At 31.7% G+C, this 26,285-nt stretch overlaps 1 protein-coding gene and 1 non-coding gene across 2 annotated transcripts in view; both read left to right on the forward strand.

The window, feature by feature from the left end:
* Nucleotides 1–26,285, forward strand: part of LOC148279595 (uncharacterized) — a 114,186-nt gene that overhangs the window by 29,993 nt on the left and 57,908 nt on the right. Inside the window, exons 3-5 of the mRNA XM_088229692.1 lie at nucleotides 19,042–19,244; nucleotides 19,608–19,735; nucleotides 24,928–25,178. Of these exons, the coding sequence (XP_088085818.1) occupies nucleotides 19,042–19,244; nucleotides 19,608–19,735; nucleotides 24,928–25,178 (582 nt within the window). The remainder of the gene's footprint in view (nucleotides 1–19,041; nucleotides 19,245–19,607; nucleotides 19,736–24,927; nucleotides 25,179–26,285) is intronic.
* On the forward strand, nucleotides 15,243–15,404 carry LOC148279596 (U1 spliceosomal RNA). Its single transcript, XR_015822828.1, has one exon. It is a non-coding gene; the product is annotated as a U1 spliceosomal RNA (small nuclear RNA).

Below are 26,285 nucleotides of genomic sequence, written 5' to 3' on the forward strand. Positions count from 1 at the left end.
TGTTCCTCGATCAACACAGCGCAAACTATGGCTTGCATGCACCAATGTCCCGATTGTGTCGTATTGTAAACTCGAGACAAGATCTGGACTTTTTTGATATAAGTCTTTATAGATTTAAAAAATCACTAAGATAGACCGGATCTTGTCTTAAGGTAGTATTTTTTTTTGTCCTAGCTTTAATTTTATTTTATCAGTGCCGGTATTTATTATAAGAAATTGTATATACCATCGTAAGAATGGACTGCATAAGTCCGTCACATAAATAAATGACAATTCTCACTTTGCTGGCAGCTGCCCTGAACAAGAACTGAGTGCTGCAATGGAACCAGTCACGCAAGTTCTTTAGCCAAGAGATGCGCCTTCTATGTGCACCTCGTCTTCCTTCAATCCTTCCCTGAAGAATGACTTGTAAAATGTCATATTTTTCGTCTCTCATCACATGCCCGAAGTACTCGAGTTTCCTTTTCTTTATGGTCTTCAGTACCTCTTTATATTTTTTCATCCGTCGGAGAACGTCATCGTTTCGGACTCTGTTCACCCACGAGGTTTTTGATATCCTCGTGTAGCACCACATTTTAAAGGCTTTGATCTTTTTTGATGTGTTAAGGGTGAGTGTCCACGTTTTGACGCCGTAAAAAAGTACTGAGAAGACGTAACATCGAATAAAGCGCATTCAGAGGTCCTTAAATTTTGAGTTTTTCCAAATTTTTGTAGACAAGGACTGGATTCAACTCCCAGGGGAGCTGTTAATATTAACAAATGTTCTTTATCTCTGTTGTAATAAATTCAATTACAAAATTAAGTTCATTCATCCAGGTATGAAAAATTAGGAGAAAACGTAGTCCGACTTTTCTTCATAACAACGTATTCTCGTATTTTTCCCTTGGATTATAGCACAAGAGCAGTGATTTTTTTACACACTATAAAAATTTACCATTGGCGTGTTTCCATAGTTTTATTTTTTTGATAAATTGTTTATTTTGGGAGCTAGGGTCATAAAAAAACCCATTAAAGCGCCAAGTTTATCTGCGTGCGATTTACTTTTTTTTCATTTTAAATTTTGAAAAACTAAAAAAGTTCTGACATCGAACATTTTTTTCTAATAATCTTTCTAAAAAAAATAAAGAATATCGGTTTATCGGGTGCGGAAAACGGGAAAACGAAACATCGATTTTGTTAATTTTGGCTAGGCATAATCATTCGGACTTCCAATTGATTTTTACGCATTGTATCAGGGAGATATTGCGAGAGAGTAACAGAAAAAAATGTACAAATACTTATTCCAAATACCTGTTTCTAATATCTCTTTGGTAAAATTGGTAAAATTCTCGTACCATACATTTCTACGAGTATTTATGATAATATGTTGGTGTTTATTCAAAGTTCTAACTGTTATTTTCTATAAATATTGCTCCCAGCACCACAATAATCAATGGAGCACAGTTGCTCTTTGTTATTGGTGTTTAGAGCGGAGATCCCGGTTCGAAATCCGCCTGCGGCTATCGGCCAATAAATTAATCTACTGCAAAAAACTAACTGTTAAATATTTTATGGACCAGACACAAAAGGATCTCACAGAGATTTGCTGTATCAAAATAACAGTAATCAAACACCAATCGTTGTCACTTAATTTCATTCATAACTTTTATTGTCGGCCTCGGGGTGTAGCGGTCAGTGCGTTAGCCTACCATGCAAGAGCTCTCGGATTCGATTTCCACCATGGTTGACGTGAAACATTTTTTTTGTTTCTAATTGAGATCATTTAATCATTTATTTATTTATTCATATATATGTACATTACAAAATAAAATATCTTAATTCATACATATATAAATAATTAGGTAAAATTAGGTATATGTAAAAAAAACACATTAGTATACATAATATCCAAAGAATAATATGTTAAAAAAGTAAGAGAATCTTGTAACGAAAAACTCCCTCAGAGACGTGAAAAATGTCAATGTCCAAAGTGATATTGTTCAACATAGAGATAGCCCTTCCAACAGGCATAACCATTGGCAGGTTGGTCCTGTATATTGGAATGTGAAACAGTCTATGTTGACGCTGTCTAAGGTAATTATCAGGAACATAAAAGCTAATGCTCCGCATAATTTCAGGGTTGTCAATAATACCGCGCAACAATCGAAAGAAGTGCGTTGTTAAATACACATTCCTTCTAGTCTTCAGACTGCTGTAACCAAGCATACCCTGGAGAAACTCAGTGGGATAAAGCCATGGATAATATCCGCACTCCCTCATGTAGAGAAACCGAAGAAATTTCTTCTGAACCCTCTCCACCATAAGAGAGTACTTCAACTCACAGTTCAACGCACTTCAACGCACGAGATATATGCTCGTGTTAAATTTCTAAGACGAAACTTTTGTGACATGCATTTTAAATTATCTGCGCCTGTTAGCGTAAATTTGCGGATTATTCCAGCTTATTTTTTCATACAAATACTATATTTTGAATGTCTTAACCCCAGTGCGGGCTTTTTTTTCCTAGATTAAACTTGCGGATTACCCAAATTATTTAAAGATGTTGATGAAGGGATATTTTTCCTTGAGATGGTGCTTTTGACATTAGACCATAATTACTTTCATGCGTCATCCGCGGTGTAGTGGTCAAGACGCTTGACTCACGCACGGAAGGTTCCGGAAAATATTGCAAGACATATTTATTTATTTAAATCTTAAAGTAGGGCACACATATCAATACATATTCCATATTGTTATGTGTGTTCTAATAATAACATTGCAAATATATTAAATTTTTAAATTGTTTATCACATATGTCTTGACCATTATTTTAAATTTTGATATGTTTTTTTCTTCAGAAATATTTTTTTCCATTTCGTAATACTTAGACATATGGCGCTCGACGCGGCCCGTTTTAGCACTATTAATTTAATAATTAGAACAATTCGGCCAGTTTACATTTCAATTGAATGCCTAATATCGATTGAATTCATCGTGCTATTTTTTAATGAGTTATGTATTAAAGTAATGGATAATACTCGTATATTTATATTATATAATATATCACGAAGTAACGTTGTTTAAATTGATTTCATGGATGAGAATTGTTGTATCACATAGAACCACAGAAAATTATCAATTAATAGTAAATGTTATTTTCATTGAAGAGATCCCTGAATTTTTGAAAAATGAAAAAAGTTTATATGAATTTAAAAATAAATGTTATGTATACTGTAAAATTATGTAAATAGATTTGTAAGTAAAATAAGTGTAAATATTAATTTATAAACTATGTATTGTATTGTAATACAAGCTAACTTAAGAAATAAATAAATAAAATAAAAAAATATACAGATATTCTGTACCTTCTATGTAGATACAAATATATAATTTTTTTAGCTTACCTGTAAATAAAATCACCATTCGCCACTGCTGCGTGGCATGTGATGTTAACGACTTTATCTCCCGTAGTCATACTTAAATTTACTCAGATACGAGCATAAATACATAAATAATAGTAAGAAAAAAAAGAGAAAAAAAGACAAAATAATATTATTAGTACAGCTCTATAATTTCCTAATCAATAATTTAATAACTCCTTTGGGAGAAAATCCAGCTAGTCTGCAAGCATTTGGACATACTCTAAATATCTTTGTTTTTAATTTTTATTAAAACGTATTTTTATAATTTTTTTCATACATTTTCGAGAAACTTCGCCGTAATATAAAACGTTCTACCTCTTACCGCGTGTAAGACAATATTTTTTCATCCAATTTCCTGTAGCAGTGAACTTCCTTATTTAATGTCGTAACAATTTTATTTTAATGTGCTCATATAGTTACTAACTACTTTTAATTACTTAAATTATATATGTATATAAAATCAATATATTGCTGCTCTTACCATAATGTGTCATTAATTTTGAAGATGTTTTTTAAATTGACCTAAATTAATTGTCTTATATTTCACTTAAAGATTATTCTCATCGTTTCTTTGAATCCCTTAAAATAAATATGTGTATATTTATGTTTTTCCTTTTTTTTATTTTTTAAATGCTATTACTATTTTATTTTATTTTTACATCTGAGCATGTTTTTCATTCTTTATTTCAATTCTTAATTTTTAATTACTCTTACAAATTTTCTTCATTTTTAATATTATTTCCATTTGTAAAAACTCACTAAAAACTACAAACTTTAAAATATCTTTTCTTTGCTTAAATTTTAATTTTTAAACAACTTTCATTTGTGTTTTTCTTTTTCCTTCTCTTTTTTATACTTTCATAATTAACCTTACATGTAATTGCTTTATAATATGGAAACTTCACTGGTCCATTAGAATTAAGTCTAATTGTGTAAAATATTAAACTTTGTAACTTTACTGTATATTTCCTAAATAAAAAGAAAATAAATAAAAAATTTAAATAAATAGTTGATTCATGTCTTGTAAAATTTTAAAAATGCAAATGATTATGTCATTATTAAGAATTTCTATAAGCCATGTTAAATAATGTTATTTTTACAGTAGGTTCATTAGCACGAGTGGCGTAATAAAATTGTACGGTGATTATTTTAGTCTTTTTACCGTTTTCGAATACCACGCTTGGTCCCGTAAAGCGATTTACAACACTTAACTTAAGCCGAATAAAAACGTGACAGCCAAAACACAACAGGATTTTACTGCAGAAGAAAAAGAATGTCACACCCATCCAAATTACAGCATTTATACAAAGTTCAGTCATTCTCAAAAACGCGTTTGTAAATTTTATTTCATGTCAACTTTGCCGAGAGTTGAATCATGAACCTTTGATTTGCAAAAAAGTATAGAGAGGAAACGCGGTGGCTGAAAAGAATTTTTATGAATCGGTATTTTAACATGGTTTTTCTGTCACTTTCTCGCAAATGCCTCCCCGCTACTGTGTGAAAAACGTCGAACTAATTTTGCCTCGTCCCAAAAAGTTCAAAACTGAACCGATGTTTTTTTTTTTGGAAGTACCAGAATGTTTTATGCATAGAATTAAGAATAGTCCAGAAGGAGCGTAGAATCATATTTGAATACATCGGACTGCGTCCAAAAATCCCCCCATTTTCACCGCGGTCATTCGTGATGTCGCCGCGTAATGTTGCACGCTGGGAAAAAAATATAATTATAACACAAAAAATGTAAGGTAAAAAAAAGCAATTTGTTAATTTATCTAAAATTATATTTATATTTTTTTATAAGAGTAATTGAATTTATGAACTTTGAACCTAAAATATAAAACAAATTTTATTTTACATCAAACGGATATTTTTATATCATGTTAAATAATATTTGATGTTTTAAAGATAATGTCGGTCAAATGTCCACCACAGAGTTGTTTAATCCGAGGTCCAATTTTCATTAGTTCTCTCATTAGATGAGCAAAGTAGGGTAAAAAAATTTACTACCCTGGCAACACTAAGGAAATGTTCATTTTCTTTTCTTCGAAAATCTGACAGATGGAATAATAATTGAATTTTTAAGTAATGTATTTGCTACTTACACATTCATTTGCTAATTACACGTGAAATGTGATCCCATCCTGTTTCTTTAAGATCCTAGCAGTATTTCTACACTTTAAAAGGACACAACACGGCAAAGTTGAATTCAAATCAGGAGTAGTGTGCGACGCCGACGTCTACAAAGAAACCAATGGGTCAAAACGTAAAACTACTCATTTATGAGTTGTTTAATCGCATTCTATTTGATGCTCGTATGCGGTTTCTGGACTATTCATAATTCTATGGTTTTATGTGTTGGTATTTTTTAAAATTATTTATCATATTTGTATACTGACGTCCGAAGACGGCAGATAAAACTGGGCGCTTTATGTGTTTTTGGATGGTCTTAGCTCCCATAAGAGACAATTAATAAAAAAAACAAAACTACGTAGAAACGCTCATAATAAATATCTATGCTGTGGAAAAAAATAACAGCTCTAGTACCATAATTCGGGGAGAAAATACGAAAATACGTTCATATGATGAAAAGTCAAACCGCACTTACATTATTTGTTTAATATAATTCAATCAATCAAACTCTTTTGTTTATTTTCTATGGTGTAAAAAGGTGGGTATTATATAAATGCATATTATGCTTAATTATCATAACTGAATATTCATAAAGAATGGAATTTGACATAATATCATATATTTGGTGTGAAAAATCACCATACTTGATGCCAGTATAAACAGTTATGTCATTTTTAAGCATTTTGTGGTAGCATTCAAGATTTGATTGAATTAGTCTATTTAATCGAGGTGATAAACAGTAAACGAAATAATAATAATATTAATTATTTTTTAAAAATACATTTTTAATACAGATTATAATAAAATTAAATTTATTGAACAATTTTCGAGTATGTCCAAACGCTTACAGACTAGCTGGATTTCCTCCCTTAAGAGTTAATTTTATGTAAATTTATTTAAACAGAGAGGGAAAATTTTTTTGAGAAGGGAATATGGAAGTCTAGGCATTTACAGGGCTTATGACCTGTCATTGGCTGGTTTAAGTGGCCACTTTACTCACTATGTAACATTAATTAATTAAATTATAATAATAAAAACACTTTATAGTTTTATTCCACTTTTATTTATAATTATTTTTGAACAGCAGCGTAATAAATATGAGCCTGAATTAGTATCCCTTTCCCTTTGATCTTTATTATTAATTGGTATGATTTTTTATTAATTGGTAAAAAAATTATCAAATAATTATAAATAAAAGTGGAATAAAACTATAAAGTATTTTTATTATTATAATTTTCTGCAGTTCCACCAAGAAATGGCAGTAGAAAAACTCAATATATTAATTAATTAAGTAAAAAAAAAAACCCTATATGTTGAAATATATTTAAATTTATTGTTTTATTCATAATTATTTTGACTTTATTTTTCTGGATTGTTATTCTATTGCATCACACGTTATAATAATTTAATTTATTTTACTATGTATTTTTTATTCTTCTTAATTATTACAGGCATAGCCTAAAAAGCCTTACTAAGTTCATTTATTTATTAATGTTTTACCAAGTTAGTTAATATCATCTTAAGAACGAATATAAACTTTTAATAATATTACAATTTTTTATCAAAATTTCTCAATAATAGATTTTTTCAAATAAATTTCAAATAGTTCGATCTTTTTTATCTCCTTTATTCCTTCAGGTAACACATTGTACAGCTTCAATCCGTTGTACAACGAGTTTTGAAATTCCGATTTTCTCCTCATTGGTAATCTTATCTTTTTTTTATCCCTTGTTTTATATGTACGACAGTGTTGGTTAAATTTTATTATTATTTTAATTTTTATTCATCCCCTTAATTATTTTATGCATAAAAATTGCTACATTATATTTAATTTGCTGCATAACTGTGAGCAAACCAATTTATTTGTGCATTATTTCTACATTAGAATAAATATTTATTTTGTGAATAATCCTCATTGCCTTATTTTGAAGAATTTGTACATTTTTAATTTCTCCTTCATTACATAAAAAAAGAATGGAAGAACAGTAATTTATGTGTGAACATATTATTGTTTTTAATATAAGAACACTACTTTTTATATCTATTACATTTCGCAGTCTTCCCATAAATATATTTTTTTAAATATTTTTTTTGTTACATATTCAGAATGTGTTATATATTAAATAAATGAATAAACAAAATAAATAAATGATTCCACTGTTGCACGAGTCATTATTTAAAACCATTGCGGGAAAAGGAAACATGGCATAATGTTAGTCAACAATGTTTTGAATATGTCCAAATGTTTGAAGACAGGCTGGATTTATATTAAGATCTAAATGTATTGAAACAGGTACGACAAACCTGTAAATGCTTAGATTTTCATATTCCGTTCTCAAATTGTTTTTCCTATATGTTGCAGTAAATAATGTTAGCTATTTCAGACATCCTCCACTGCTGATTGACACTGATAGAAAAAAAAGAATTCACAAATAATTATTTTAAAATACGTATTTTTAAAATCAAATAAAAAAAAATGTCTGCGTTCTTATGAGTTACCCAAATATTTCATTTTGAGGGGCATTTTTAACGAGTTGTAAATAACTCACGCGCAGACAATACAAAAACAAAATAATTTATATTCTCTCAGACAGGCAGGCTGATCTAAAAGCACTGAACTCTGTCGAGATCAATTCTAAATTAACCTTGGCGTGCATATGGGGGCTTAGTTGTGTCGGTGAGTGTAACAGTGTGACATTAATTTGGGTACCTGGACACTCAAACATCGACGGTAACGAGTCAACTGAGGAATTAACAAGGCTGGGAGCTGAGATAGCCCCGATAGGCCCAGAACCCTAATGTGGGTTGCCTAAATGTGCTCCTCGTAATGAGCTTAGGTCATGGGCCAGAAAGCAGAGTGCTAATGCTCTGGATAAAAGTACCTAGTCAGCACCAAGCAAAGGAACTGATAAAAGGGGACGCGCAAAGTTTTGCTTTTGACCCAATAAAGCTCAGCCGAAATCAAGTTAGGGTTATTAATAGAGCCCACCCAGGGCACTGCAGATTGAACAAACACCTTGCTAGAATGAACCTGTCCGAAACTTCTAGATGTAGGTTCTGCAGTGTAGATGAGGAAACACCTATACACATTATATATGAATTCAATTCAATTAAATTCAATTCATTTATTTTTAAATAACATAATATACATTTAAACTTTTAAACTTTAAAACTTGGGTGTTAAAGGAGACGTTCACAGATGGATCTTATCTTATCTCAGCAATAGAAGCCAAGCTGTTGTTCTTGGTGGTTTTCGATCTGAGTTTGCTGATATTTCCTCCGGAGTACCCCAGGGATCTCATTTGGGACCATTGTTTTACAACGCGTATCTCTATGATATTTATGTTGTATTTATGAACGCAAGGTTTTTGATGTACGCAGATGATAAAAAAATATACTTCAAAGTTAAGAATCCCCTTGACTGTCTTAAACTTCAAGATGATGTAAACCGTTTGACAGAATACTATTTGAAAAACGAATTAACGTCAATGTATCAAAGTGTTTGCTTATTTCTTTTTCGCGAGGTCGACATCCCATCCAATATCATTATATATTAGAAAACCAACCTGTTCAGAGAGTTAATACCGTACGCGATCTGAGTGTTATTCTTGATATCAAACTTACATTTGAGAATCACTTCGATGACATACTGACCCGTGCACATAGAAACCTTGGTTTTGTACTTCGTACATGTCAGGTATTTAAAGATATCGCGTGTATTAAAATGGTCTACTTTGCTCATGTTCGCAGTTTGCTCGAGTATGCCCCTTCTGTTTAGTCTCCACAATATGTCACACATAAAGAAAAGTTCGAGAAAATTCAATGGACATTTCTTAGAAAATTTTAACTGGAGATGCAGGTATACCGATCTCAATTATATGTCTTCCTGCAAAAAACACCACTTGTTTACTTTAGAAGATCGCCGTCTACTGTTGGACATGGGGGTGCTTCATGACATACTTAGTGGACGCCTTGATAGTCCGGCTCTTTTGTCGGAGTTATCATTAAATGTCCCCGGCTACCGCACCCGTCACACGTCGAGCTCTCTATTTCATCTGCCAGCAGTTCGTACGAACTATGCTCAGAACTCTCCACTTATACGTTTTGTAAGTGAATATAGTGATAGTGAGTTATTTACAACTCGTTGAAAATGGCCCCTTAAAATTAAATATTTGGGTAAATCATAAGAACGCAAATATTTCTTTTTATTTAAAAAAAAAAAAAATATATAATTTGAACTTTCCGCTTATTGATCGATTTGATTGTAAAAAAATAACATTTAAAATGCGCGTCTTAAAACATACTTTTTTGTCTTATACTTTTTTTTTTAGAGTCTTTATTCAATAAAATATACATATTATTACAATATTAATACATTATAAAGAAAACAAAGTATTGAGATATATTTTGTCCCGATAAACCATTCAATAATAGTTTGTCATCGGGTGCTCAGACATTAGTTTTAATTAATAATCAAATAAGAAGAGTACAGACATAATACTGTATACGTATAAAATAATAAACATAAAAATAGTTTAAAGATTTTTTTTTTTTTTAAGTAAGAAAATAGAGTAAAATAATACAATTAAAATCAAAGAATAGTAATTTACTTAAATATATTTTAAATATAAGAAGAAAAAAATAATAGACACATATATAAATAGTGTGTGCTCATAAATGTAATCAAAACAAGATAAAAAAATAAATTAAACAAGGTAAAGTAAATCGAGAATTTCAATTCATATCTACAGGAAGAAAAAAAAATTAGTAAGAAAATTAAAAGTACATATTAAAATTAAGATCTAAAAAATGTAAATGAAATAAGAAAGTAAGAAAGTAATAAAAGAAAAGAAAAGGTTAACCCAAGAAAATAACAAAAATGTAATTAATGAGGGATAATTTTTTTTTTTTTTTTAAAGTTAGTTTCAATAATAAAGTCTTATTTTATCTTATCTTACTTTATTTTATTTTATTATATTTTATCTCTAATTCTTAATATTTTAAATATATTTATATTTTCGACACTTGACACTTGTGCAATATTTACACACATGTCCACCCTTATTCCAATATAACACCCACCCTCTCACTCACTTACACTCACACAAACACACTAGTATGTATTGTACGTGTATTTAATGTATTTCTGTGGATATCTGTCATTGGTTTTATTCTCTGTATATTTTATTTGTTGTATTTTTGTTACATGTATTACTGTTGATATCCCCAATAAATTAAATAAAATAATAAAAAAATTACAAACATTCATTCAATACGCATATATTATGAAAAATAAAAAATACATGAAACAGACTTATTTTAAAGTATTAGGAGAATCCTGCTCCGGGAAACCCCTTCGGATACATGGAACAGATCAATATCCAGAGCGATGGTGTCCGGCATGGCGGGAGATGAATGTGATGCTTTACATCATAAAAAGAGCCTCATCCTCGGGGGACTACTGGTAAAACCTGAGGATGATAAAGAGATCGCCCCCTACCTAATAGCCCAATACTTTACGGATCTGGGCTTGGAGGGGGAGATTGAGCGCAATGTAAACTCTCGCCTTCCACACAGTAGCCAGGCTCTTTATACACCTGGGCCCCGATTACAATGGGAAGTTAACAGAGTTATCTTCGACTTCGAAACATTCAAAGTATAAGTAAATATAATTGAACATGTTTAGGAAAAAAAAAATTGTATGCATATTCTGCTTTTCATACAGAAAACTTAATTTTGCTTTATAGATAAAATTGAATATAAATGATACCTTCCCATTGCAATCGGGGCCCTGGGGTGCTATTCTGAACTACTCTCGCGGCATGATAAAACAGTTTTTCTCGTGAATTTTGTACGTAAATACACAAGATAATACGGCCGTGAGAGCGTTTGGAATACCAGCCCTGGGCTTGATGGGCGAGAACTATTCACAATAGATCTTCACAGGTCGCAGTGACGTCAAGAGCTTGCATAGCACTGACCCCACCACTAAGAATGAGAATAAAAAATAACTCACAATTAGAAAATGGGAATCAAGTTAGGTAGAGTCGGATTCGAACCACGGACCTTTGAGCCGTGAGTCCGAGACACTAGCCACGGGACCACAACCCGATCCAATGACCCTGCATAACACATTGTACTTTTATTAAATAATGACGTCTAATGATGGCTTGGTAGTACCAAAAGTATGTAATAAATATGGAAATAGAACTCTCAAATATTTGGTACCTAGAATTTTTAATTTATTACCAAAAGAACTTAAATTTAACTCACATTGTAACAAGAGCAAAATAAGAGAGTGGCTACTCGATCAAGAGTTTATATATGAATAGTAGCTTAGGAGTAAATATTTTAATTTTTCATTTATTTTCTTGTATTTAAAAAATAAATTTATAAAATATTATTTGTATAAACATGTTTATTCTGATCTTTCCGGCTGTTAATTTTTATCTGTTATTCATTGTTTTTATAAATGTAAATAATATTATTAAGTCAGTATAAATATAATCTTCACCAACAAGCTACAAAAAGTGGCTTGGTGGGATTTTAGTTTTTTTTAAATTGTAAAAATGTACGTATCATTTTGCTATTAAAATAAATAAAAAATGTGATTTTTAATAAAATACGTACATTATGTTGGTACACAATAAACATTTACGTACAAGTACAAGGAACTCAAAGAGCTTAAAATCTCACGCGGTCATCAGCCTTAGTCCATCGTGTATATTACATTATTTATTGATTTAATTTATAAGGGAATCATATACCTTGCTTAATACAGAAAAGTTATAAGACATAATAATTTCATTAAACAATCACAAAGCCAATCAATCGATTCCACGGATAAAAATGATTAAGTGTTATATTATTATTATATATGTGAAGTAAGCAACCATTTGCTTTTTTGATATTTTATTTTTTTAAATTTTATTCGTTCGAAAAAATATTTTAATATGCCAATATGTCTTTGCTCATACTGATCATCGTGGTTTCAGATGTGACAGGGTTTGATGAACACCTGTATATATATAATTTCTCTGTACGTGTGATGTCACCGTACTTCTTCTAAACGGCTTAACCGATTTACGTGCGGTTTTCAGAGAAATATAGATCTTTGCGCTGTGCATGTTCGTAGGCATTAAAATCTTTAATCGAATATGTAAAAAAGAAATTAGGATCATAAATGTTTTATTCATCGATCTACCAGGGTTGCATTCGAGGAGAATGCATTTGCAAAAAATGGAAAGATGTTGTTTTTTTGGGTATAAAAAACTTTTTTTTTAATGTTTACAAACAGCATTTGTTTTTTGTGGATCTCAATCAGATTCTTTCCTTAAATTCATTATAACTTCTACCCATTTATTTCTTTATGTTTGATTTTCGGTAACACTAAAATAATATTAAATTCAGTAGATTTTTTTAAAATCGTATTCCTACATAACTACATCCATTTGTTGACGAGACGACCGGAGTTTGACGTTTGCAAAAAAATGCCATATTTGAAAAAATATTAATTTTGTGTTTTGGAATTCAACCATAAACAAGTACCTACTTAAATTCAATAGTTTATTAATATTGTCAATTTTTACTTTTGGATTTTAATCACAAACAAGTACTTCTAAAACGTAAGTTGAGTTTGAGTATAGTTTAATTTACTAACGAATTCGGTTTAACTATCGTTCTACTATCAACTCGCGTTTTTACTTGAATGAAATTTTTTTCCACTGAATTTTATTTCAAATCTCAAAAATGGAATATTATGTTTTATTCATTTTTTACACATTGTTACACTGTGGAATGTGACCTTGCAAACGTCAAAAATGTGAACAAATTAAACCACGTGGCAACATGGCATATTTAATCGCTATCAAATAATAACATCGATCAACAGAATCTTAAAATAATAATAAAGTTTGACAATTTCATTTTAATATCTTATTTGAGAACAAGAATGATTAAAAGACAACAAAAATACGATAATCCAACAACATCTGAAATATTATAATGTAGCCATAATCATATTTAAATACATCGGACTGTGTCCAAGAAACCCCTCACTTTGTCCCACTTTCACCGCACACATGCGCGAAGTCGCCGCGTAATATGAAAATATGTTTGTATGAAAACTTCATTTCATTTCGTTTCATTTTTTTGCACCACAACAGGCCAGGAGGCCCAATTACAGTGGTGAATTACATTACAGAACAACCAGGCTTGAGAAAAATCAAATTTTAATTTTTGTGTTCTCACCGGGAATCGAACCCGGAACCTTCCGTGCGTGAGTCAAGCGTCTTGACCACTACACCACGGAGGCCGCCAATGTCAGATTAATGATGTCAGATTGCGAAAAATATAATTTAAAAAAACACTTGTGTAAATAAAGTATTTTAACCAGCCAAAGACAGGTCATAAGCTCTGTAAATGCCTAGACTTCCAGATTCCATTCTCAAATATGTTTTTCCTCTCTACTGAAATAAATTTTTATATGAATGGAGGAAATCCAGCCAGTCTGCAAGCATTTGGACACACTCAAACATTGAAAAATAAATTTGACTGCCACGAAATTGAGCGGCCGAGGTTTGGTGGAAAAAATACTGTTAAATCGTTTTCAAAATGTTTTCGTTTTTTTGACGATTAAATAAAAAAATTCGTCGTTGAATGAACTCTCCTATTTAGATTGTTTAAGCATTGATAAGCATAGTCCATTCCGTAGAGACGTGAGTAAATAAAGATAACCGGTAAACGTCAAAAAATGATACCATCTTCATTATTCTACTATTAACGTTTTACTCGCCAACATTGTCGGGTTGAATTTTCAACTAACGTTTGAAGAGTTTTATTATCCACCTTTAGTTACTATGGATGAACTCATTTTTTCTATTTCGGACTATTACTACAGTTTTTTTTACTATCACAAACGATCATACAACCGGGCGGGATAACGAGGTATTGCACATTTTTTTGGTTTTGCTTTGGGCAACAGCAAATCACACAATAACAAAACGAAAAGATTGAAATTTCAAACTCAATGTCAAATGTCACTTAGTATATAGTTTATCGAATATCGAAAAAACGTTTGCTGAACCAGCTAATGGCAGGCAAGCCAATGTTCGGGCAGGACAACGTCTGTCGGGTCCGCTAGTTATATATAAAAAACAAATAAGCCAATTACCGGATTTCACCACAGTAAGTTAAAATATATTCTCACACATAAAATAAACTGTAAACTAAAACATGTAACATGTTAAATATTTAGGACTAATAATAGACAGGCAATTGATATGGACAGCTCACGTCAATAATTTAATTAGCAAAATAGCAACAAGGAAAATTGAGACTAATAAACCATGGACTGAAATTATACAATAAACTACCAGACAAAACTAAACAAAAGACTCAGTCAACCTTTACAAATGATGTTAAAAATATTATTATTAACAGTAGAATGTGAATTTTAAAAGCAAAAATATTTTTTTTAATGTATGTAACCCGTAAGGGTTTATCAAAGAATTATTTTTTTTAAATAAAAAATAAACATAGATACTTAAAATACATGGATAATGGGTATATTATATTATGAATTTACTCCCGAATATTCTGAAGCTGGTTTGGTTAAGATCTTTGCCGCTAGATGGCTGAACAAGCGTTGGCAGCGCGCTAGCGTTACGCGGAATGCGTTTGATATAATATTGCAGTCGAAGCGTATACAGCATACTTACCTGGCGTAGGGGATACCGTGATCATCAAGGCGGTTCCCCCAGGGCGAGGCTCTTCCATTGCACTTCGGTTGGGCTGACCCTTGCGATTATCCCTAATGCGGATAACTCGGGCGCGTAATTTTTGGTAGTCGGGACTGCGTACGCGCTGTCCCGCTTTAATCTTACTCAATGAAGACATAGAAGCAACATGGTGTATACTCCGTTGCACTAGTTGAGACGATCGTTAAATAGACTGTCGATTGCTGAATTATGGCTCTCCGGAAATCTATCATAGCACCGATCGTTGGTTAATCCGCGTGAACTTGTGACGTAGTTTAAAGTAATATTTTTATCAAAATGTTATTCAAGAAGCTTCTGTTTATTCAGTGTCCAAGAAAACATTTTTACATCTAATTTCCATTGTTCAATTCGGAATTTCTAAAATGATGATTTGAAATTATAATATGACAACAATCAGCGCGCATGCATAAGAAGATGTATGAATGTAGAGGAAGCGAGATATGTATGCAAAGATAGTCTGATGTGGCGTTCTATCCTCTCTGCCTACCCTTACGGCGTGACGGTTTATTTGTTTGTTTGTTTATATGACAACAAAATACTTCATTTTTAAAATTCGTAGCAAAGATTATTCACTAAAAGACGATCGATGTACTTTTTCTGCATCCATTTTCAGTACACTCTAAAAAAAATCGACCTAATGTATCATTTCACACGTGTCGTTCAAATCCACATGACACAGTAAAATTAGTGTACATGTACAAATAAAATTACACCTAGCATCAAGGAGAAATTAGAAATATATTTCATGTTGGATTCACTGTACAGTCTGGATTAATATGACGTGTGACAAAAAAATTAAAGATAAATATGGACAGCGATTAGATTATACTATTCCTTAAATAGTTAACATGCTACCACATGATTGGAGAACATGTCTTACCTAATAGAAATAAAATTAGAAGGCATACCGTTTCTAAACTGATTTATTATTTAGGTAAAACTTTCATTTAAAAAATGCACTCTTTTTATCTATCGTTTGTATTTTATATATATTTTTTTTTAATTTTACCTTCTCTTTTTTATTAATGTATTTTTAGATATCAATATATACTTTTAATTTTAATATTTTTGATGAATTTTAAAAAAATCTTTTTATAATTGCATTTATAATTATATTATATTTTTTCGTCTCGTTTTAGCTAAAGTTTTCTAAATCTTTTTTAAAGTACGTAACATCAAAAACAAATTCAATATATTATGTTCTGTATTTTATACGTACTTACCCATACAATATTATGTTTGTACTCTTTTATTTGAATTTTAATTAACTTTAGAAAAATAATTTTAGAAACCCCTTTTAGCAGTAGAGTAACAAGCTACACAAAAAAAAATTGTGCTGAATGTGTATCATGATTTGCCATCTCTTTTTTTTTTAATTTTTCAGGGCTACGCAACATTTGATATATTTTATATGTTTGACTTAGTGTTTTTTTCAACGTCATTGATTTGCGTCATTTTGTTAATAAATTCAGCATCGCTCACTTTATTACAATAGCACAAATAAATCTAAAGAATCTGTCCGAAAAGTATTTGACAGCGACATAATAAAAACGTGTGGTCGGTCATTAGTGTCAGTTATGTCATGTTATTTGTTCTTTTTGATACCTGCACAGGTAGCTGTGTTGAGCCCATGAAAAGCTTTAGTCACAGGTTACAGTGATATTATTGTCATGCACGGTTTGTGGTGGCTGAGATTTACCTTATAGAAAACTTTATTATTTTTTTATTAGGTATTTTTTCAACACAGTTGAACCTAAATATGGAAGTCTGGGCATATAAAGAGATTTTGATCAGTCATCGGCTTGGTTAAGTTATCACTTTACACGCTGTGTAACATTTGTGGGGTTTATAGTCCATGATCTATGACACGTGCTTAATAATTTCGCCTGAAATATAGAGTCATGACTTCAAGAAGAAGCTCAGCTTTTTCTATTGAATTCAATTCATTACATTCTGCGAATGAGAACACGAGATCAATGTACTGCAGTACATAAACATCATCCTTACTATGGAGATATTTATTTATTTATTTATATATCAACGGTTTAAAGAACCTTTTACAGTAAAAAGTTTTACAGAAATAATCATAACAGTGAACAATTCATTATGTAATATATAATATGAAATAGAACTATATAATTCAACTTAATAATTAAAACTAAACAGATTAGTAACTTTTTTTTTTAAACTGACAAAAAAGTCAAAAAGAAACATACAAATAAAAGATAACAAATTGAAGTGAGAAAGATATGAAGAACAAAGGAACGTAACCTATAAAAAGACCACATGGCGCAGTCAACGCCCAGTCAGTCCAGTTCAATCAGTCACTTAGTTCCAGCATGTAGTTCAAATGCAGTTACTTCAACACCTTATCGTCGTAACATTCGCGCCACATAATTCACTATTTATTCGCCATGCAATAAATACACATTAAACAGCAATTTCGTGTCTTCTGTCAATCTCTAACTGGGGTAGGAGCTCCAACCCACACATAATTCCTACACATTCATTATTCCGGCAAAAGACTTCCATATTTGCTTACATGGCATTTTCCGATTCTATGCGTGGGTTGAATATTTATATAAATTCAATTCATTCTGTCCAATTCTTTACTATCTTATAAGTCCACAATATCAAGTTTATTTGTAGCTGCTCATCAAACTATTATTGACAATTCAATTCCATAAATTTAAAAAATACTTGTTTATTTTTAATACCTTATACTTGTTTTTTTATATTTTACTATTATATCAAATTGCATTGTAGTGTTGGCAAAAACGCATTTCATATATAAATATTTTTATTTCTTATTTTTTCGTGATAATATATGCTTGCTTGTTTATTTATTTAACTTAAATATTTCTTTCTTGCTTACCGTAACACTTTATTCATTGTTTGCTTTACAGAATTTATTTCATAAGCTTATATCTTTGCCATTTTTGTTTATATGCTTACTGTTTTTTCTTGCATACCTTTGTTATTATTGTTTTTTTTTTACTTTGTAAAACTTTTTACTATATCCTTTCTAACTAATTTCACATATTTTTTGTGGATATTCTGTGTTTATTATTTAATATTTAGCATGTATTTCATTTTTATTTTTTGTAAATGCCTTTTGGGTGTTATTGAACAAAATAAATAAATATAATAAAAGTATGCAATCAACTAGCGACATATATTATTGAAAAGGGGTCAGTTTTTACGGACTTTCAATATTTTTATTGGATTCGTTTCGTTGAATCATAACCGTTATAAATGTTTTCCCTCTCAGTTACAATAAATTTTAATAAAGAATATCATTTACATCTAAAAAAAATATTGAAATTTTATCTTTGGGTAATAATGTTCAGTATTTTAAAAAATATTTTTCATTTGTTAATCGACTATCAAACTAAGCCAATTTTTTTATGTATCGTATTATCAGCGTTATAATTTTTTAGTTCTGCAATTTTTAAATTACTCCACTTGTGACGTCACAAGTTTTATTCGGTAAGTTCTGCTATTTGGTGAATTGGCTTCCCGTGAACTGGAAACATATTACAACACTCAGCAAAACTAGTGACGTCGTTTTTACTAAAATCACTTTTTTCGTGAATTTTCAAGAAACTTCGCCGTACAATTTAATACTCTAATTTTTGCCGCGCGTATGAAAATATTATTTATACCCAAATTAATAGACAAGTCATCTTGTGATTCAAAATTTTTAATCTGATTTATTTGTTTCCTTCCAGGCTCTGCACTGTGGAAGTGGTGCCAAGACCCGATGTCCAGCCCGAGCTGGTGGCCTGGAGGCTGGTGAGGCTCTTCAGCAGGCAGCAGGATGCCTCCCTCCGGCAGAGGTGTGGCGGGCTAGCCAGGGAGCTAGCCTGCTGGCACCCCCAGCTTAGAGAACTACTGCTGACGAGAAGACGAGAGCTTGACAAGGCAGTGCAAGGTAAGAAACAATATATATTTTTTACCTACGTCTGGATAAGCGGAGGAAAAATGCATTTCAGTGTGTTTTATTTATTTGACAGAGCTATTTCACAACAATAATTAGAAATATAATGAAATAAATAAAGCCCATTTGTTTTTAACCACCATTTTTTTCACCGATCGGTTTCAGAGCTAAACACGTTCATGTTGTTTAACGTCTGCTTGATTTTTATAGAATAGTCCAATGTCGTCGGCATATACAACAATTGTACAGTGATAAGTCATTTATATATAAAATATAGTGGACCCAAAGTAGATCGTCGTTTTCTGTTGAAATCAATCTAAGTTTAAATTTGGTTAATTTTGGTTACTTCTTCCTCAGGTCTCGGAACTCATGGCCTAACCGCGGATAGCAGTGGCGATCTCATCTCTCTCCACGTGGCGCTGAAGAACGAACTCCAGAAACACGTAGAAACCTACAAAAATGCCGTACATAAATTAGACGAACTAGTAAGTGAACTTTTACTAAATAATACCCACTGAAAATTATACTGGGCCAGTTGCTTTTGTGCAAGTCCATCATTGACGTACTTGAGGTGCCTGTTTAGATTTCTGGCTAAGGATGATGTAGGGTCTTTAGAGTCTTTGTTTAAAAATGTCTACATAATAATAATTAAAATAATAATAATAATAATCATGGTTTATTAACAAAAAAATACAATTTCTTTATCTACTACATACCAGGGGCGAACCGTGTATAGAAGTGATTATGCGCAGCTTACCATTATATTTGACTAACCATAATAATGTTTTATTGTCACTTTATTTACAGAAAAACAAATAAATAATTAACATTTATTTTAAATCATTTTCACCGTTTGTATTTTTATCCTAATATAAATATACATTTTAATAAAGCGCGCCCAGCGCCTGCGGTGAACCAAGAAACTAACCGATTATTCCAGCTTATTTTTCATCCAAAAAGTATACTATATTTTGAATCTATTAACCCCAGTACGGGTTTTTTCTCCTTGCAGATATACAAATTATTTGAATATTCTTGATTTGGAAAACAGTATTTCAAACATTTTTTCTTAAGGACTATTTTTCTTTGAGATGGTACTTTTGACATAAGACCATAATTACTTTCATGCGTCATATTGCAGGACATATAGCGCTCCACCCGGCCGTTTTTAGCACTTTTAATTACTAGAACAATGCGGTCAGTTGACATTTCAATTGAATACCTAATATCTACGGAATTCATAGTGGTATTTTTAAATTTATTTTTTAATGAATTATATATTAAAGTAATTGATAACATATCAATATAATATAATATATCACGAAGTTACATCGTTTGAGTTGATTTCATGGATGAGAGTTTTTGTATCACACAGAACCACGGAAAAATATCAATTTATATTACTTACATTATATTATGTACCTCCTATGTAGGTACAAATATTAGATATTTTTTTATAGCTTACCTGTAAATAAAATTACCATTTGCCACTGCTACATACATACTTAGGTAATAGATTTCTCTGGATCATGTCTAGTCTGCCTAATTAGGTACAACCTGTTTTAGGGCAGACATTTGTACGCCTTTACCTACTAGTTAATTTATTATAGAGTTACACGATATTTAAATATACCATTTATTATTTTAGAATGTTTTTGAGTAAGTTTTACGCTTTTTCTCTACCTAAATCCAGCAACCATTTTTTCACAAATTTATTTAAATTAATCTGGGTCATGGTTTTGCAATGTTCGGGTAACGTATTGAATATTTTGAGGCCCAGAAACCTGAAATTTCTTTGAAGTTTGTGGTAGACCCCATGATGCATCCTTTAGTTTGACTTCTGGTAGTGTGGGAGTGTTCTTTTGGCGTGTGGTAGAACAATATGCGTTCACAAACATAATTATTCTAGATATATACGAGTATAATTGCCTTAAATCTGATATATTAAATTCCACATAGCAATACTAGAATATTCTGATAATGTCTTATTGCGTATGCACGTGGATATTATTTGTATTGTGTGATTAATAATAACATATTCTTTATACTTGTATTTTAATTTGGAAGTTGTAAAGATGTACTTTTGTCCAATTATTATTTTTAGACTGTGGTGTAATGAATAAAAAAGCTCTTAAATATTTAGATTTGCCACGCGGTAAAACTTCTTTTAAAGGAAACACCTACTTATTTCATGACAGGCGCCGTGGCACAATTGATTAGACGGCTAACTGTGATACTGGCGTCGTGGATTCGATTCCCGCCAGTTGCCAGAAAAAATCCAAGATTTTTTCTTAATTGATCTGGTGGTGTGGTGTATTTTTCATTACCTCCTTCCATATCCCCTCTATCCCACCTGCTGACAAGCCTCAAAATAGAGGCTCAGCGGGTTATTCCTTTTAAAAATAAAAATAAAATGTTTTGGAATTATGTCGTTTATTTAGGCGACTTTAATGTTAAATTTTAAATGGCGCTTCTTGGCGCCGGTCATTTGCTTTATAGCAAACTAATTGTTCTCCTGTATAAGTGTGGGATGAAGTTGGATTGGCATGGTTTAGCTCAAAGTTTTTGATCTTTCGTTTTTTTTTATATAGTCACCGTTACGACGGCTGTCCACCGCATCACCATTCACTACGGCCGTTAAGATACGGGCACCGCTGTCCTAGGAAACCCTAGCTTAAGGGATGCCTACCAAAATGTGGTACGTCTCGAAACCTGAAGACATTGAACAGTCAGTAGGTGGTTTCATAGAAATATTTGATAACATTTCGCAAAATGTTTGACAACAAAGTTATTGCATTAAATATTAATTTTCTTCTAATAATGGCTGAAATAAGTGATTATTGTTAAATTTTCGACTGCGATTTATACCTACATACACAATAATGACGGCAATAGTAATCTGTCGCCATAATTTTTGTTGCTTATTTTATTTTTAGCCTTGCGTTCACACTACTCATTAAAATGGCGTATCTTGTAGGCGTGTGATCAAACCAGCTTCTCTTTGCAATTTTGTGGGACAGTTCACATGATACCGTGGACTATTGTTAATGTTCATAATTAATTTTTGATCGAATGATTCCAATACCCGAGTCAACCATTACTCCACATTCCTCTTAAACACATCTAGTCCCGTCACTTGCGCGTTCTGACTTTTCTTTATACAAACGTATTCTCGTATTTTCTTCCTGGATTGTGGCACTAGAGCGATGATTATTTTCAATTTCAATTTCAATTTCAATTTATTTATTTTAAATATAACATATACATTACAAAAATATATTCAATACGTACATATTATAAAAAAGGAAAAAAAATACACGAAAGAGACTTATGTCAAAGGAGTCGAAGAATCCTGCTCCGGAAAACCCCTTCGGATACATGAAACAGATCAATATCCAGAGCGATGTTGTTCAACATAGCGGTAGCTCTTCCAACAGGCATAACCATAAGCAGGTTGGTCCTGAATATCGGAATATGAAACAATCTATGCTGACGCTGTCTTAGGTAATTATCAGGAACATACAAACCAATGCTCATCATAATTTCAGAATTATCGATCATACCGCGCAACAATCGATAAAAATGTGTGGTCAAATACACATTCCTTCTAGTCTCTAAACTGTTGTGGCCAAGCATACCCTGGAGAAACTCGGTCGGGTAGAGCCAAGGATAATACCCGTATAATAATTTTACACACTTTAGATATCTATCATTGGCGTGTCCCTACCGTTTGTTTTTTTTTGTTAGTAAATTATCTTTTATAAGAGCTAGGACCATAGAATTAAGAATAGTCCAGAAACCGCATACGCACATCAAACAAAAGGCGACTCAACTACTCATAAATGAGTAGGTTTACGTTTTGCCCCAATAGTTTCTTTGTAGACGTTGCTCAGTACGCAACTCCTGATTTAAATTCAACTTTGCCGTGTTGTGTCCTTTTAAAGTGTAGAAATACTGCTAGGATCTTAAAGAAACAGGATGGCATCACATTTCATGTGTAATTAACAAACGAATGTTTAAGTAACAAATGAATTACATAAAAATTGAATAATTTTTCCATCTGTCAGATTGTCGAAGAAACAAAATGGAAATTTCGTTAGTATTGCCAGGGTAGAATTTTTTTTTACCCTACTTTGCTCATTTAATAAAAGAACTGATGAAAATTAGACCTCGGATTAAACAACGCCGTGGGGGACATTTGAATGACATTGTCTTTAAAACATCAAATATTATTTAACATGATATAAAAATATCCGTTTTGTGTCAAATAAAATTTGTTTTATATTTTAAGTTCAAAGTTCATAAATTCAATTACTATTATTAAATGACCCTTTATTTATCTAATCTGTTGTGTCAATCAATGTTTCCGCGTGCACAATAAAATTTTAGAGATATTAACAGATTACCTTACATTTGTGTTATGATTATATTTTTTCCCAACGTGCAACATTACGAGGCGGCATCACGAATGCGCGCGGCGTAAGTGGGGCATAGTGATGGAATTATTGGACACAGTCCGATGTATTCAAATATGATTCTACGCTCCTTCTGGACTATTCTTAATTCTATGGTTAGAACCATCCAAAAATCCTTAAATTCGCCTAGTTAAATATGCTTTCTTTGGACATACGCTACCAAATAATGATAACCATTTTTAGAAAAAGCATTACTTTCTGAAACAGAGAATATCTTCCTGATACTCTTTCTTTAAAAAAATCAAAATCAATAATGGTATCTACGCAGGTCTACCAATGAATGAAATGACTGGCCTACAGTCTGTATTAAATGCCGCAGCGAGACATATTTTTAAAATATTTAAGTTTAGCCATATCACTCCACTGCTTCGGGAATTACACTGGCTACGTTTTCCACCGAGGGTGGAATACATTTTTGAGAAGGGACAATGGAAGTCTAGGCATTTACAGGACTTATGACTTGTCGTTGGCTGGTTTAAGTAGCCACATTACACGCGGTGTAACATTTACGATCTAAATAACTCCCTGGGAGAAAATCCAGCCAGTCTGCAAACATTTTGACACACTCAAAACATTGTTGGTTCAAATATTGTCTAAAAACAACAAATCTTACAACTACATTTTATTTCGTATTTTTTATTTTTATTTATTTGACACTTTATATACATATACAATAAATATACATATAAGGGCGGGCATATTGCCTTAAGGCAATTTCTTCCTACCTACCCAAACCGTTCAGTTTGAGAAAATTATAAATACAAGAACATATTGAATCTTACAATTTCATACAAAAATTAAAAGCAGAGATTAACAAAATAAAATATATTTTTAAAAAATTATCACTATACTATATTTAAATATACGCACTATATTATATATATCTTTTAATTGTATAAAGTACACTTAAAATATATACATATTTATATTAAATTATAGTTAATTATAAACATAAATGCGAAGTGTTTAAAACTGTCTGAACATTTTTTAATTATCTCTGTTTGTGAAGTCTTCTTTGATTATTCTCAAATATATATATATTTTTTTAAAAGTATATTGTTATGTGTAATTTCGAGATTAATAATTTTAATAATTTCAAAGAGCGGTGATTAAATTATGTAAAATCGGGAAAATCTAACAACAAATTCCCGGCATATTTCAAAATTGTATGTCGACCATGTCGTTTTTTTTTTTAATTCTAGTCTAATGTGACTCTGAACCAAGATCCTGCTTCTTCGTCGCACCAGCGCCTCCTGGCGACCACCCGTGGGGACATCCAGAAGCGCCTCATCGACAACAAGACTGTGCTGACACTCCTAGACCGTCCGGTGCTCGGGGCACTACCCCCCCTCATCTCCCAGCTGTCTTCCAGGGTGCAGAATGACAAGGAGGTCCTCTCCTGTGTGGGACAGATCAAAAGGCTGGACCCGACGTTGGAAAACATCGACGAAAGGTAAAAACAAAACTGTTTTTTAAACAACGAATTTCAACACAGATGAAGAACTTTTTACAGAAGGAAATATGGAACTCTGGCATTTAAAGAACTTGTTTACTTATATATTACGATTTATCATCGTTATTCCAAATCCGCTCTGTAGTTGTAGCATGTGGTGTCCACAAAGAGCCTCCATGCATCTCTATCGACTGCCAGCTCAAAACAGGTTCGACTTTAGGTAGATTATTCCACAATCTCGATTGTTGCTGTTAAGCTGCTCGCAGCTACTACTGTGAAAGAGGAGGCGAAACAATTATAGCGGTGAATGGGTATTAAAAGAGGTCACTCGTTACTAGAACGAAGAGATGGCCTATGTTATTATAAAGGTTGAAAGAACTCTCTCAGATAAACAGACAACATTTGGGACTATTTGATTTTATGAATTCAGTAATAGACCCAGGTTATAAGTTTTTAATCCTTGGGTTTAAAATTAAACAATAAATTAGAAATCTTATAAATTAAATAAGCGATATTAAATGACAAAAAATAATCAAATAAACTATATTTTAAACAGTCCACTCTTCTTTGCTGAGAACAAATGCAAACGTTGAATGTCTAATTTCGACCCCCTCACCCCCTTCTCAATACCTCTATAAACTTGACAAAAAAACTTGACTTATTTTTTCATTTTTTTATTTTTTTTAAGGAATAACCCGCTAAGCCTTTATTTTAGAGGCCTGTCAGCAGGTAGGAAAGAAAAAGTATGAAAGGAATTTATGAATAATACACCACAACACCCAGAGCAATTGAGAAATAATCTATCTTGGATTTTTTTCTTGCAACTGGCGGGAATCGAACCCGCGACGCCAGTTTCACAGTTGACCATCTAACCAACTGCGCCACGGCGCCTGTCTTCCATATCTATTAGGTTTATGCAGACACCGTTAACATTACTGGATAGGATTATATTCATTTTTAAGGTACATCGTTAAAGGCAACACATACATATGTAGTAACTCCGAAACCAGTCGGTAATTAAAAAAATTATAAGTTGTTAAAAACAAATATTCTTTTATTTTTATTTAAGTAAACGATACCATTTTTTCAGTTTAGTTTATTCAGAAA

Source organism: Micrasema longulum, unplaced genomic scaffold (genome assembly GCF_059751315.1).
Source record: "Micrasema longulum isolate JH-2025_06_02 unplaced genomic scaffold, ASM5975131v1 h1tg000696l, whole genome shotgun sequence".
Classification (NCBI taxonomy): Eukaryota; Metazoa; Arthropoda; class Insecta; order Trichoptera; family Brachycentridae; genus Micrasema; species Micrasema longulum.